Here is a 14064-nt window from a genome sequence, read left to right on the forward strand (position 1 = left end):
TGGAGATTGATGAAGATAAAAAAGGAGGTGGAAGAGGAGAGATCATGAGAGCATGTTGCAGGGTCGTATATATATTTGTATTATTATATATGTGATTGTACGAGTTTTTTGTTTAAATTTTTATCGGTTGGTACAGTGATTAATTTTTAGGTCAGTGGCTTTCTCTGTTGGTATATGTTTCCACTTGCAAACAGAAATTATTGAACAGTGTGGAAAGTGAGATAAAATAAGAACATGAAGAACCCGTGCGCCTAGAGGCATCTTCCATACAAATTTAATGAAAAGTACTGTAGGCGTTCGCTCACGTGGGTTTATTCTTATCTGTACGAAGCGGTCTGGGATCTTATGTCTAGTCTCTCTTGGAAGTTGGGTGGATATTTATTTGCACTCCTGGTCAAAAAACAACACCAGCACCAGCTAAGTTATGGAGAAAGGAGTGTTTGGTACTGGTGCAACTACAACTCTGTTGTTACAATTCTGATATTTTCGTCGAATTTTTTGATATTTCGTAATATTAAAAAAATATAGACGAGATGTATGTACCGTGTATTGTAGATTTATACCCGATACGAGTCAATCAGTTTCCCTAAAAATTTATACTGAAACTAGACCAAGGTATTAGCAAGGTAGAAGGGTAAAGGGTGATGGGGAGAAAAGATGGGTGGGTCTGACAACAACCAAAAGGGACGAGGGAGAGAGAAAAGAGAGAGGAGCCCGTTGGAAGCAATTGTGGCCAGGAACAAGCCGAATTCCGAGCGGATATTAATCCCACCCTTCAGATGTTGGGACACCTCGTGGTATTTATAATTTTTTTTTTTTAAAAAAAAGTATATGGAAGATGCTGAGAATATCCTACATTAAGGGATGCAATAGATGCTGAAATTCTAATATGATATAAAAACAAGCCTGGGGAGCATTAGAATGAACCTCCATACATATTCATATATATATATATATATATATAATATAATTGGAATTTTTGTTTGTTTGTTGTATGAAATTAAAGAGAAGTTTTGGCGTATGAGAGATTAATTGGTTATTTGGCTGTTGGGCTGGTCCAAAAGATAGGCTTTGTTTCTCCTTTATACAGAGGAGTATATACCAACAAAGACCCCAATCATGCATGACACTTTAAAAAGTTCATTACAAACACTGTTAAAAAAAGCAGCTTTATCAAGTTGAGTATAAACTCAAGACCTACATGTTCTTTTCTTTGTTTGGGAATAGTATGTTGATTTTTCTTTTTGTTTTGTCAGGCTCAGGATAACATGTGTTCATAAACGGAGGCACTCAGGCACACCACAAGAAAAAATATCATAAAATCATTGGCCAAAATAATGTGTTGGTGACGTTCATGGTATACGTCTGCAGCACCCCAAGGTGGATTTGTTTTAACAAATGAACAATCATGGACAATAATGCATATTTCTATTGAACTAAGAATACCCAAAATAAAACTCTCGTAATAATGGAAATGTGAGTTAGGCCAGTTGGTTAAAATAGCGTGTCTGCCCCTTTATACTTGAGTTCAAACTCCCTCCATGTGATTAGAATAGTTTGAATATCGCATTTGTAAAAACAAATTCTCCTAATAACGGATACAAATTTAATTAATTCATTACAAAATATAATTGTTTCCGACAAATGAATTTTTCGTATTTTGAAAACAAACTAGTCATATCACATTCATATAATATATTGTGCATCACCTCTCTAATAGAAGTGAACCCCACTGTATTTGTGGACTCCACCTCTATTAGAGGCGATACACAATGTGGTATGTATAACATTGCTCGCGTGATAAATTGATGATCAATGCCATAAACATAAGGCATGTATTGTTCAATGTAAAACACCCAAGTTGTCATTCATTCATTCATGTTGAACTTTCATTTGGAAAATTGTTTGCTTAATATTATATCTATAGGAACATCATCCGCATGACTACACTCGAAAGAAAATGTCATGTCCTCACAATCGTTTCTTAATAAAAGCGTTTTTATTTTGGGATTAAGGAAAACGTTTCTTTATTGAGCTAATCTTCCTGAAAACTTACTATTTAAAGCTGAAAAACCCACTGAAAATATATTAAAGACTAAACATCAGACTCATTAAGCAAAGAATTGAAGAAATAGATTTAACATATATCTGTGCCGTCACTGCCACTGCCAATATCATCAATTAATACAGACATGTGTGTGTCTGTCTCATGTATCACTTTCATGCGTGAGGTTAAACAACTCATATTCGAATAAAAGAAAGATATGTCAGTCAAGTTTAGATAAGATCAACATTAATTGTTGAGATTGTGATCTGTGACCATAAATTTATTTCAAAATTTTAGCCACCTAACGCAACACCTTAGTAATTTAAAACAGTATCGTTATCTTACTTGTTAAAAATAAATGAGACCGAGACTGAGCTTAAACATAACAAATAAACTATGGTCACATAAGTTAGAGACGTACGTACCATTATTCATGTAATGCTAACTCAGAAAGAGAACATGAAGCTGATGAAGCTGAAAGTAACTTGGAAGCTAAAAGATATTGATTTTATTAAACTTGTGGTGGGCTTAAATCTTGAAAAATAATGGAGACGAGGCGCATGATATATGAAGAAAAGGACTAAGCAGCACACCTACTAAACCAGAAAGAAACAGGAAGCTGCAGAATGATCATAAATAATGTGATTGGACAACACACAAATATATATTTATGGTAGCAACAAGCAAGCAGCAAGTAGTAAAAACAAACACGGCTTTAGGTGAATTTACTTTTAATTAATTCTGTCCATCGTCATCGCCCAAGTCATCAATTACCTAATATGAAGCTTCAGGTGGTGTTGGGGGAGGTGAGAAATGCATATATAAACATGGCAGTAGCTTGATAGAGTTTAAGAAATGATGGCCCAATTGCATGATTAAAACTATCCAAATTCCAAAGTCCCAGGGGATTAAGTAAGAGGGGTCCCAATAATAATCCCATTTGTACTTCTCTCATTACCGGACAATAATGATCCTCATATGTGATAAGAGACTTTAACACCGCTCTTATGCGAATGGAAATCGAATCAACGACCTCCTTCTAATTGATTCGCTTTCTCGTTTTTTAATATAGTTAAGAATTTTAAGATGAAACTCGCCTAATAAATAATTTCTTATGTATAAATAAACGCAGGAAACCTATTACCTATAAGTAAACTTGCCTAGACAATGTGCAATTGCAAAAGTCCAATGATCGGCTGAATGTAGCCATATGTACGTATCAACTCTTGGTAATTAAACCAAAGACTAATATTCCCATTACCACTAAACCTAAATGTGAAACCACGTGGACCATATCTCTATATGGCACCACCTCGTCCATGGTCCCGGTATATGTACATTTGGTTTCGCTCTCAACCACTAGCTTTAAGACTTAAGAGTCAAGTTATGATCATTGCTTTGGGGACCAAGACTGGCCTCACAATAACAAAAGTGGTCTTGGATTTTTTCCCCAACATAGAAGGTTCGAGCACTTATTTATGTTGCAGAAGGTGTAAGTGGAGAAGATCAAATAAAAACAGTCTCTTAAACTGATTGGCCAATTGAATTTTGGGCCCAAGCGCATTAGATATCACACGTCTTATTTCTCCTTATTAAAACCTCCACAGATTCCAAGTTTGTAAATTAAGTTCTAGTCAAGTTCCTTTGCCTTCTTTTTCATCATCATTTTTATGTTGAAGGAGCAAATCAACTTCATATATTTGGTTTATATCCACAGGATAGTCAAAGTTGAGTGTATATAATATTAATTAACTTAAGAGAGTTTAGCACGTGCGCATATAATATATAGCTAGTAATCCTTTAGGGTCTATTTGATAATCATTTCAGTTTTCCGTTTTCATTTTCTAAAAACTGAAAACTTGTTTTGTAACTAATTTTAGTTTTCAAAACAAGTGAAAAGTGAAAATAGAACAAACGTTGTTTGTTTGGTAATTGATTTTAATTTTCAGTTTTCAATTTTATTTGGAACTTGGAAGTGGAATTTTTTGGGGGTTAAATTGTGAATTTGAATCATAAGAATGAAAGTGTATGTTGTAAAGAGTTCGTAGTATTTTTCGGTGAATTATTTGGAATTTTAATTATTTTTAATTATTATTTTTTTTGTGTATTTTGTATCTGGGGGTTCTGAGGCTTGGACTTGGTTCTCGGCTAAACATAGAAATCGAGCGGCTGGGCCCAAGTCGAGAGGTCCAAAAGACCAAGTTTTGTTAACTGAGGTGCATTTCATATGTGGTGATCTAAAATTAGTGAATAAAAAAAGGAATGTAAAAAAAAAAATGAAAACACTTTCAAGCTGTTTACAAAAATAAGGATAATTTTGAAAACTAGATTTCACTTTTTTGAAAATTGAAATAGAAATTTGTTGCCAAACATTTGTTCAATAAAAATGAAAATAAAATGGCTCTCAAACAAGCACTTAATTACTTCTGATGAAGGCTAAAAAATAATGTTTTTACAAAAAGGAAAAAGAAAAAAAGAAACAGTCAGACGAGAAGACGCATGTGTGGTTGGCTTTAGAACGATAACCAGCCAGCCTATTATGGGGTTTGTGTTGCGTATGATTGAAATTTGAAAGAGCAGAGAAAAGCCCAATTGCAGAAAGATTGAAGGCCTGAACTTTTGCAATTCATCAAGATCACTCTTTCTTTTTCTTTTCTTTTTTTCTTTTTTTCTAAGGAAAAATGATAGAAATTTAGTGAAAAAAGACTGGCCCTATTTGGGATTGCCTTTTTTTTTTTTTGGGCCAAAAACCTACTTCACTTTAAAGTTAAACAGTTTAATGTGTTTGGTAAAAATAGATTTCAAAAGAAGGGTTTAGGGTTTAACACTTTGAAGTTAAGCACTTTTAATTCCCAAAATATCATCATTAATTTTTAAAAATGACACCACCTCCACCACCTCCACCACTACCTTCACCACCTCCACCACATCACCACCGACACCACCACATCCTTCTCCTCCTCCTCCACCACCACCACCACCACTCATCCTCATCCTCCACCTCCACCTCCACCACCTCTTTCACCACCACCCTCATCTCCATCTTTGTCACCACCACCATTTTCAACATCATATCTATTTTAGTCATTATTCATAGTTACAACAATTTTATATTAAAATTTAGCAAACGATTTTGACACTGTTTTTTGTACTAGCAACACCTTAAGAATACTTGTTTACTAAACATAGAGCTACTTTATTTTACAGCTAATTATTTTCGAAACACATCATAATCATTTTTTTTAAAGTGACAACAACCCTAAACTGGCCCTCAGTCGAAGGTGGTCAAGATTAGACAAGCATCTCTACATTGAAGACAACAAGAATATTTGTGGGCTTATATATAATAACGAAAAAGAGTTTGCAATGGGTTCGAAACCCGTTGGAAGCACTTTGTGACCAAAGACGAGTCGAACCCCAAATAGAGATTAATCTCACCTTTCGGATGTGGGGACACCTCGTGATATTTACCCAAAAAAAAAAAAAAGAGTTTGCAATGGCTGAAATGATTTCTTGCAACTTGCATTTAAATGCATAACACTTATGCCCCGAACCGTATATATATACGATATTATTATTACAAGAGAATGACCCCTAACAAATGAACAAATCATAAAGACATCTAAGATGAAAATGCATGCAACACAAGCTAACTAGTTTGACACAGAATTAAAACACATATTCAATTGGAAACTTTAATTAGTATAGAGATCTTCAAGTGTGGATCGCAAAGTAGAATACACAGCGCGCCAGCCCTGCTGGGTAGGGTGAGAATCGTCCCAAAAGAATGTAGATTCAGGGTTTTGACAAATGGTATATTTCTTTGTGCCATTTGTATCCAGACTCCCACAATAATATCCACTGCTTACACCAACACAACATGGCTTCAATGGGTTCTCAAACTTTATGCTTCCTGCACAAGAACGAAATTATTGATAGTTCGTGTATTGGCTCCGAAATGTAGAAACCGAAGAGAGAAATTAACGTTGTCTTGCTAGATATTTCTTATAATATGAAAGCTAAAGAGAGACTCGGAGAGGGAGAGTTAGCAAGTAGTCACCTAGGTCGCCTTTGTTCTTGAACACAGATGTGAAGGAGGTATAAAGATCGAGAATGAGGAAAGAAGAAGACTTGGTTTCGTTGTTCAACTTGGCCACAGCTTGCTGCAACAAGAGGTTGTGGAAACCGACTAGTGCGTTCGCCGTTCCATTGCACTTTTGGAAAGAAAATTCGGCTGTGCTCCGAGGGAGACATCCCAGAGGTTCAAGAGCTATGACAACTATTTTGTTCACTCCCAAGTCATATATACGTTTCAAGTTCACAGTCAATTGATTTACTACTGATGTGATGAAGGGTTGCCAACCCTGTAATTAACACACAGATAAACAGAGAGAGAGAGAGTTCAATTATATACTTATTATTAACTTATTAACACACAACAACACAGACCAGGATTTTCTGGACCAGAGAGATCCACCTAATCTCACCCAAGGCCCATGTCCATGATCTCTAATCCCTCATCATCTCCTTATATTAGTCAACTCTTTAATTGGACAGAATTATCATAGTCAACTTAAAATAATTCTCCGTTTTTTTTTGGGGACAAATGTTGGTGCTTTAAAATTTTCAATTAATTACTTGCATCTCCAATTTTTATCAACATGAAACTACTTTTTTTGGTGAAAACTCAAATGAAAATTTACACATGTAGATTCTTATCTCTGTTGTTAATTGAATACTAATTCTGAATAGATTTTGATATATGGATTATTTTATATGCTGACCTGAACAGAGCCATTTGTGGCGACATAAGTTGCGTAGTCATTGCCGGAAACTGTGACAAGGGCCACGGAGAAGTGGAGATCCTTGGGGGTGAAGACAGAGTCGTTTTGTATGAGGTTCTGGAAGAAGTCAATCTGGGTTGTCATGTTAGGATCCAAAACCAAGGTCTTAAACACACCTGTGCCTCCATGTGCAAAATTCACTCCATATTTCAAATGTTGGACCCCGATTTTTCTAAATCTGTATGGTAGTGGAGACTTCACACCTATGAACTTTGCTGCATCATGTGTAACAAAATGTGTTACATAAATTTTAGAATCTCATGTGACAGAGAAAAGAAACAAATAACAATAACAATACATGCCACTCAAATTTGGTGGAGGTATTCATCGATTAATGGATATATGATGGATAACACGCGACATATTTTGATTGGACGATACATGCCACTCAATTTGTCACGTGACAGGCAAACAATGGAGTAGGCCATTTTAATGAAGAGAATTTAGAGCAGTTCTTATGTCCGGCAACCCGGACCACATGGCTAAGTGATCACTCTCACAAAGATTGAACCCCTGTATTTTGGTGCCATCCGGCCCCATCCGTCGTGCTGCCGTTTACGGCAACCCCCACAGAAGTGGAGTGGTTACTACAGGCAATTGGGGAATTAGAATAGAAGTAGTGGAATTTTGAGTCACCAAAGTGTTGTTTTTGTTTTTAAACCATGATGGTAAAGGACACAAACATTGCTTCTACTTTACACGACACCTACATCGTGTAGGCAGGGGCACAAATCAGATTGATTAACTAACCACTAAGAAAAAGTAAGGATGAGGGGTTGAAAGAACAAGGACAGGGTGTGGGGTAAAGAAGGTTCAGACAACAAAGTAGATAATTAACAACTTTAACACAGAAAACTGTGGTTTAAGTTTAAGATTAAGAGATAATAATGCAGATGCAGAGAAGAAGTGTCCAAAGCTTGAAGCGACCTCACGTGAGAAAGTAAGAATTCAGCCAGACATATGAGAGACTGGAAAAGCAAAAAGTTTACCCAATAATGCAACATTTTTACAGATAAAAAGAAAATCACCCAAAGCGCCCATTATCTTAAGAGGAAGAGGAACCCACCACCACTATACTATTCACAACAATAATGTATTGTTGTATTTTTATCATACACAAAAGCAGAGAAGAAACAGAGAAAAACAGAGGCAAAGAAAAAAGAAAAAGCTGCTTGCTTTCACACTTTGAGAAGTGCACATGATTAGAGGGAGAAAATGAGAGAAGGGTTTTTGGAGTTGGTACCGAGGAAATCAGTGAGGACGCGGCCATCGGAGAAACGGCCACTGGGTTTGCCTGGGAATGTGATTCCGTAAGGGTATTTCCAAGAACTTGCCACTGATTTTCTGTTGTTTCCTGTGTCGGAGTATGAATCTCCAAAAACAAAGAGCTTTGTGGGCTGCCAATCAAACAGGTGGCGGTGTGTGTGGTGGTGGCGGTGGTGGTGGTGGTGAGCAGCTGAAACTAGCAAACCTTGTTGCCCTACAAGAAAAAACAAATCAAAATTTATTAATTTTTTTTTTAAAAGAAAGACAAGTAATTAATTAAGCAGTAAAAGGTTAATGCAGAGGGAGAGTGAGTTTGGGACCTGAGAGGAGGAAGGAAGAGAAAGAGAGTGGGAAGGAGGAGGAGGGTTTGAGTTATTTCCATGGTTGGTAGGGTTTGAGTTTGAGAAGGCAACTGGTTTTTTTGGTAGAAAAGGAAGCTTTGCTTGGCTAGAAGATGAGAGATGGAGATGGAGATGGAGATGATCATGTGTTCTAGTTAATTAATGAACACCTGGGAGAATGGAAGAATAAGTGAGATACTTGGATGCTTTTATATATGGGACATGTAGTGGCACAAATCAATGACATCACCCGCGGGTGAGCGAGCCTGGTCAAAAACAGTGTGTGGGTTGATGGTAAAATATGTAATTGTCTAAGGGTGACATTGCAATTTGTATAAATATGCAGCCTTTTGTTCAGTCCAAAGGAAAAAAGCCAACCTGATAATCCCAAGAAATTGCTCCAAAATAAAGAAGGAATGAATATGTCATTTTTTACAAACAAAAAAGAACAAAAATGAGAATTCTCTACCTGTTATTGTTCCAATTTTCTTGAACTTTTTGTGTTGCTCTAAAGATTCTGCTCTAACAAACAGGACAGGGCCGGCCTAACAAAAGGGCAGTGAATAGACGGCCTAGATTGCTCATCAAGAGCAGAATGAAGAACAGTTATAAATTTTTATTTGCTTGTATAGGTTGTAAAGGGGTTTAGAGTTTGGACGCTGGTATTAGGACGATGGTATAGGTTGTAAAGGGGTTTACATTGTTTTAATGAGAGTCTATTGTAAACCATGTGTATGAATTTGAAGCGTGTAAGGTAAAATTAGAGTGTTAATGACATCACCAAATTTTTCTTAGATTTTAGATTTGTAAAACGTTAGAAGTTCCGCTGAGCGATACTCTATGCTTTTAGTGTGAGAGTATGAAAAAATGATTTAGGATTAGAATAGGTTGAAGATCCCCTTCCAATGTAACTGAAAAGAAAAAGATAAAATGCTAGTAGTGTTTATTCTATGCTTTTTGTTTTTGTAGTTAAAGAGAAAGTGACTAAGATCTAAAAATAATTTGCAATAGTTTTTGGTTTTAGTTTTAGTTCTATTTTTTGCACTCCCCCGTTTGTCCCCTCTCACACTACTTCTACTTGTTCTCTTCTATCTCTTCCCTTCATTTCCTTAACAGAAAAACAAAAATCAAATATAAAATGTTACTAAATGAGAATGAGCCATGAGCCCTGCCTACCACATTTGATCCAATCAAACTGAAAATACTATCATACTGAATTTGTGCATTAATTCAATATAGGAGCTCAAATTATATAAAAAATTCTACATAAATTGAATTTTAGAAACACACCTGAAGCTCATTTATAACATAACAAAGAGACTTCAAACTTCCTATAAATTACAAAACTGTCATCGATTTCTTAAAACAAGCCCAACTCCAAAACCTCATAAAAAAAATCCAAAACACTTAACATTGCATCAAAGTAATTTAATAATCAAAATTATATTCAACAAGGCTAGCTGTCGTTTTTTAGGGTTTCTTTTGGGTTTGTTTATAGAAATTAAATAGTGTAGGGTTTATTGAGATCACTAGTGTTAAGAATGGGTATATAACTAAATATCTATTAATACAAATCTGGTCCTAGTCAATTCTTCTAGTGGGTCATTTCCAACGGGGATATATATTTTTTTTTATCTCTTTATACATGTTAGATATTTCTAATGCCAGTTGTGTTTAAATAATATCATGTGATTAATTAAATATAAAACACCAAAAAGGAATTACTATGTTTAAATAGTGTTAGGGTTTTTTTATAAATACATGTCTAGGATTGGATTTATTTATAAATTTGTATTAATTAAACAGGTCAAATGAGAATTATTTTGTACTTAGCACAAATCCAAATGATTTTCTTAATCCGAACACAAGTTGCACAAGACAACCCAATAGAGAGAAGTCTACGTTACAGTCATCTTGCATATGGGCTGATATGACGTCTTATTGTCTTCAACTTCAATCCTTGTATAACGAATTTGCACGATTGAGCCTAGACTGCCTACGAACCTATAATAAGTTAATTGAGGTCGATATTATAAAGTACAAAAAATAGGTGTTTCCAGTGTGAAACCAGCAGTCACAAACGTAAGAAGGATTTTAGCGTTGATAGGCCCAAGAGGTCAATGTCTAATTGTGTAAAAGGTTGAGCATTGCTTAAGATCCATGGCAACCATTAGAAAAAACAAGAAAAGTTTTCTCACATAAACATTGACGGCCTTTCCCCAAGTGAATTCAATATTATGAAAAAAAGTTGGCGTCCATGGGAACTAAAGGAAACAAATGTATGAACACCGATGAGGCCAGCAGCTTAAGGCACGAACATTACTCTCCCCAAGATGTCTTAACATGAATGGTGTCTTCGACACTAAGCATACGTGCTGGATCCAACTAAGACTAAGGTTGGGTTCATGTTGGATGATCCAAGATTATGTTAATAAGGTCACACTGACTAGGGCTAGGCTCGGTTTGGGTTGGTTCAGTTTTGGGCTCAACTCGAAACCGAACCGTAGCTTCGGTTTGGCTATTTTGAAAACCGAAATCAAATCATAATTGATGAAAACCGACCACTTCGGTTAACCGGACTTGGTGGTTTGGTTTGGTTTGGTTTCGGTTTTTTGGCTTTCTTAGAGAGAGAGAGAGAAGAAGAAGAAAAAAAAAAAAGAGGGAGAGATGGAGAAGAAGAAGAAGAAGAGGAGAAAAAGAAAGTAGAGAGAAGAAGAAGAATGAAAAAAGAATAAGAAGACGGGGAGAGGGCGTGAAGACATATATAAGAAGAATGAGAAAATAAAAATAGGGAGAGAGATTGATGAAAGACAAGACAAACGGAGAGATTGAGAGAGAGATTGATAAAGACAAGACAAAGGAAAGATTAAAACTATGTATTATATATATATATATATTTCTTATAATAATATTATATATAATATTTTTTAATATCTTCGGATTTGCTTTGATTAAACCGTGGGTTTGAATATTACAAACTGTACACTAAATCATATATTTCGGTTTGGTTTGGGTTCAAACCGATGACCAAAAAAAATTTGAAAAAAAACCAAACCAACCCAACTTATCGGTTTAGTTTGGGCGGATTGGCCGGATTGGTCCAAATGCCCATCCCTGACCATGGCCCGGCCTTTGCCAGGGAAATTTTTGCATGTACTCGTGGTATGAATTAGTTGTGTGTCTCTATCTTTTTTTCTCTACTCCTGCGAGATGTCTTTTTACTCCAAAGCATGTAAGTTTTTCTCCTTTGGCACTATTATTCTTGTAGCAAACTGACAAGATTGATAGAATACTGATATTTTATATATGTCATGTTAAGAATGTTTGGGATTGTTTACCATTGAAATAATAGGATACAATATCAACAACATATTAAGATGATATCGATATAATAGAACTATTTGTTGCAGTACTATTTGAGAATATTTTCCTTTTCTTTTTCTTTAATGAAGAAGCATATCTTCATTTTTTGGAATAGATCAATAATCACTTCTATGGACAATCACTTTAGGTGGTTTTAAGTGAATTTATAGAGTAACACCTCCCATGTGAAAGAATGAAGCATAACAAATAAACTCAACCCACAATTGATAGGTGAGCAGTTCATGTGTTTATATAGAACTCATGTACAGAGGGTTAACAAGTTTACATGTAGACAAACTCTTTACAAGATAATTATCAATATGGTATTTATCCTATACAAGATAACTTCAAGTCTGGATTAGGTTTATCACCATGTACTTCCCCCCATAAGTGATTATGGCCCTCTCAGAATCACTCCCAAACAAGCCATTCATTAGAATTACAGATTCAGCCTCGTGGTAATCAAGATAATGGTACCTTAACCTTAGGCACTTAGCCCCTCATCATCATGTTGATACAAAATACTGTAAGCTTACAATTAAAGGAGAAGAGGAAATATAGTAATAATATACATTCTACCTTAGTTTGATTAATGGAGTAATCTTAATGAGCAAGCCAGGGATAACATCATCAGGGTCATGGATATGTGGGCTCTCTTCAACAATGTAGGGGTCTCCACATTTTTCACTAATGGTCTGCAATGTCTCTCCTTCACCAACCATATAAATTTCATCACAGGGCTTGTTCAAATGATCCCTTTGGAGTTGGACCACCTTCACCGTGAATTCGCTTTCACTCCATTCGCAGCAGCTGAGAACCAGAATCAGCGCCAAGAACAAAGCACAGTACCACAAAATCTTCTCTGCCAGTGCAGTTGATGAACACAGAACACACGCCATGTTGATTTTTTTGGCTAGTCCTTATGTCTCTGTTTGAGGTTGGTTTTTCTAAGAGTGCTTTTCTTTGGTAGTTGGAGTGGCTGCAATTCTTGGCGGGAGTTGGAACACCTCTCTTAATGTGGTAGGTATACAAATGTCAGCACATAGTATTTCATAAAATAAACAAAGAAGAGGAGCAAAAGTTAGTTAACTGCTTTTTTTATGAATGGATTTGGTCTTGGATTTTAACACCTGCATCTTTCTTATATTTTTTTAGATGGGTGCCTTGAGCTTCTGTTTCCCTAATTAAAGTCATGACACTTATTAACAAGTGATGGTCAAAGATATTATTGAAAACATGCTTCTTGTTCATTAATATTAATGAAGTATTGTTAAGTGTTGTGTTTTATTCATCTGATATGTACATTATATTGTTAAACTGTCAATATGATATTATAAGATTTTAGACGAGCCGCTAAAACAAGTCAATCTGTCCGATCATATTTGGCTCCATATATACCTGAGATATCTGTCACACCCGTATCTCCATAGGTGAAATTTATTCTGTATTTCAAATGATCGGCAGCTACATATATATTTTCTAAATCTGTAGGGCATTGGAGTCTTATATGAACTTGGCTGTGAATACAAATATTACACAAGATAAGATATTGGCTAGACTGACTGAACTACAAAACTCTTTTTTTTTTTGGGTCAAATACAAAACTAATTGATTAAAGGAATTAGCATATTAACATTAGTTTTAACAAATAAAAACGAAATTCTTGTATAGAACAAGTAACTAATATACGTAATCTAATCATATGTGGAACACATGATTACGTGTAGACCGGTTGTGTTGTACATACTCATCATTACTCTAGTTATATTGCTGATTGTGAAATTGGATCACACATTTGCGGGAAAAGGCAAAGTAATATTGAAGGGTATGTAAAATTGTGCCAATGAAATCAGTGAGGACACGACCGTTGGAGTAACGGCCATGGGTTTGCCCGGAAAGGTGGTGCCATAAGGATATCTCCAACAGATGTTTTCGGGATCCCAGTCGTTGCCCGTGGCAGAGTAGGAATCCCCAAAAACGAACAGCTTTGTTAATGGAGTAGGACGCCAATCAGGCTCAGCAGCTGAAACTGGCACCACTTGTTCTCCTTGTGAACAATTCAAGCAGAACAGCGGAGAAGTTTGTATGGCAGAATGTTTTTCTTTTAAAAAAATAAAAAATCCTCTCATACTCGATAGTCAAAGTCTTAACAAGAATGGTGGATCCAACTAAGCTCGCGTTCCTGTTGGATGATCCAAGATTA

General features: G+C 35.7%; 2 protein-coding genes across 2 annotated transcripts; both read right to left on the reverse strand.

Moving 5' to 3' along the window:
* Positions 1 to 5544: 5544 nt before the first annotated feature.
* Positions 5545 to 8678, reverse strand: LOC103339708 (GDSL-like Lipase/Acylhydrolase superfamily protein). Its single transcript, XM_008243043.2, has 5 exons — positions 8478 to 8678; positions 8135 to 8371; positions 6832 to 7106; positions 6108 to 6411; positions 5545 to 5960 (listed from the first exon to the last, which is right to left on the reverse strand). Exons 3-5 carry the CDS (start codon positions 6973 to 6975, stop codon positions 5743 to 5745), a joined length of 666 nt encoding a protein of 221 aa, XP_008241265.2. The 5' UTR covers positions 6976 to 7106; positions 8135 to 8371; positions 8478 to 8678; the 3' UTR covers positions 5545 to 5742.
* A 3391-nt stretch (positions 8679 to 12069) lies between these two features.
* On the reverse strand, positions 12070 to 12808 carry LOC103339846 (uncharacterized). The gene has a single exon (XM_008243201.2). The coding sequence runs from the start codon at positions 12758 to 12760 to the stop codon at positions 12437 to 12439; it is 324 nt and encodes a 107-aa protein (XP_008241423.2). The 5' UTR covers positions 12761 to 12808; the 3' UTR covers positions 12070 to 12436.
* Between the last annotated feature and the right edge of the window lie 1256 nt (positions 12809 to 14064).

Source organism: Prunus mume, linkage group LG8, assembly GCF_029339155.1.
Source record: "Prunus mume cultivar Tortuosa linkage group LG8, ASM2933915v1, whole genome shotgun sequence".
Taxonomy (NCBI): Eukaryota; Viridiplantae; Streptophyta; class Magnoliopsida; order Rosales; family Rosaceae; genus Prunus; species Prunus mume.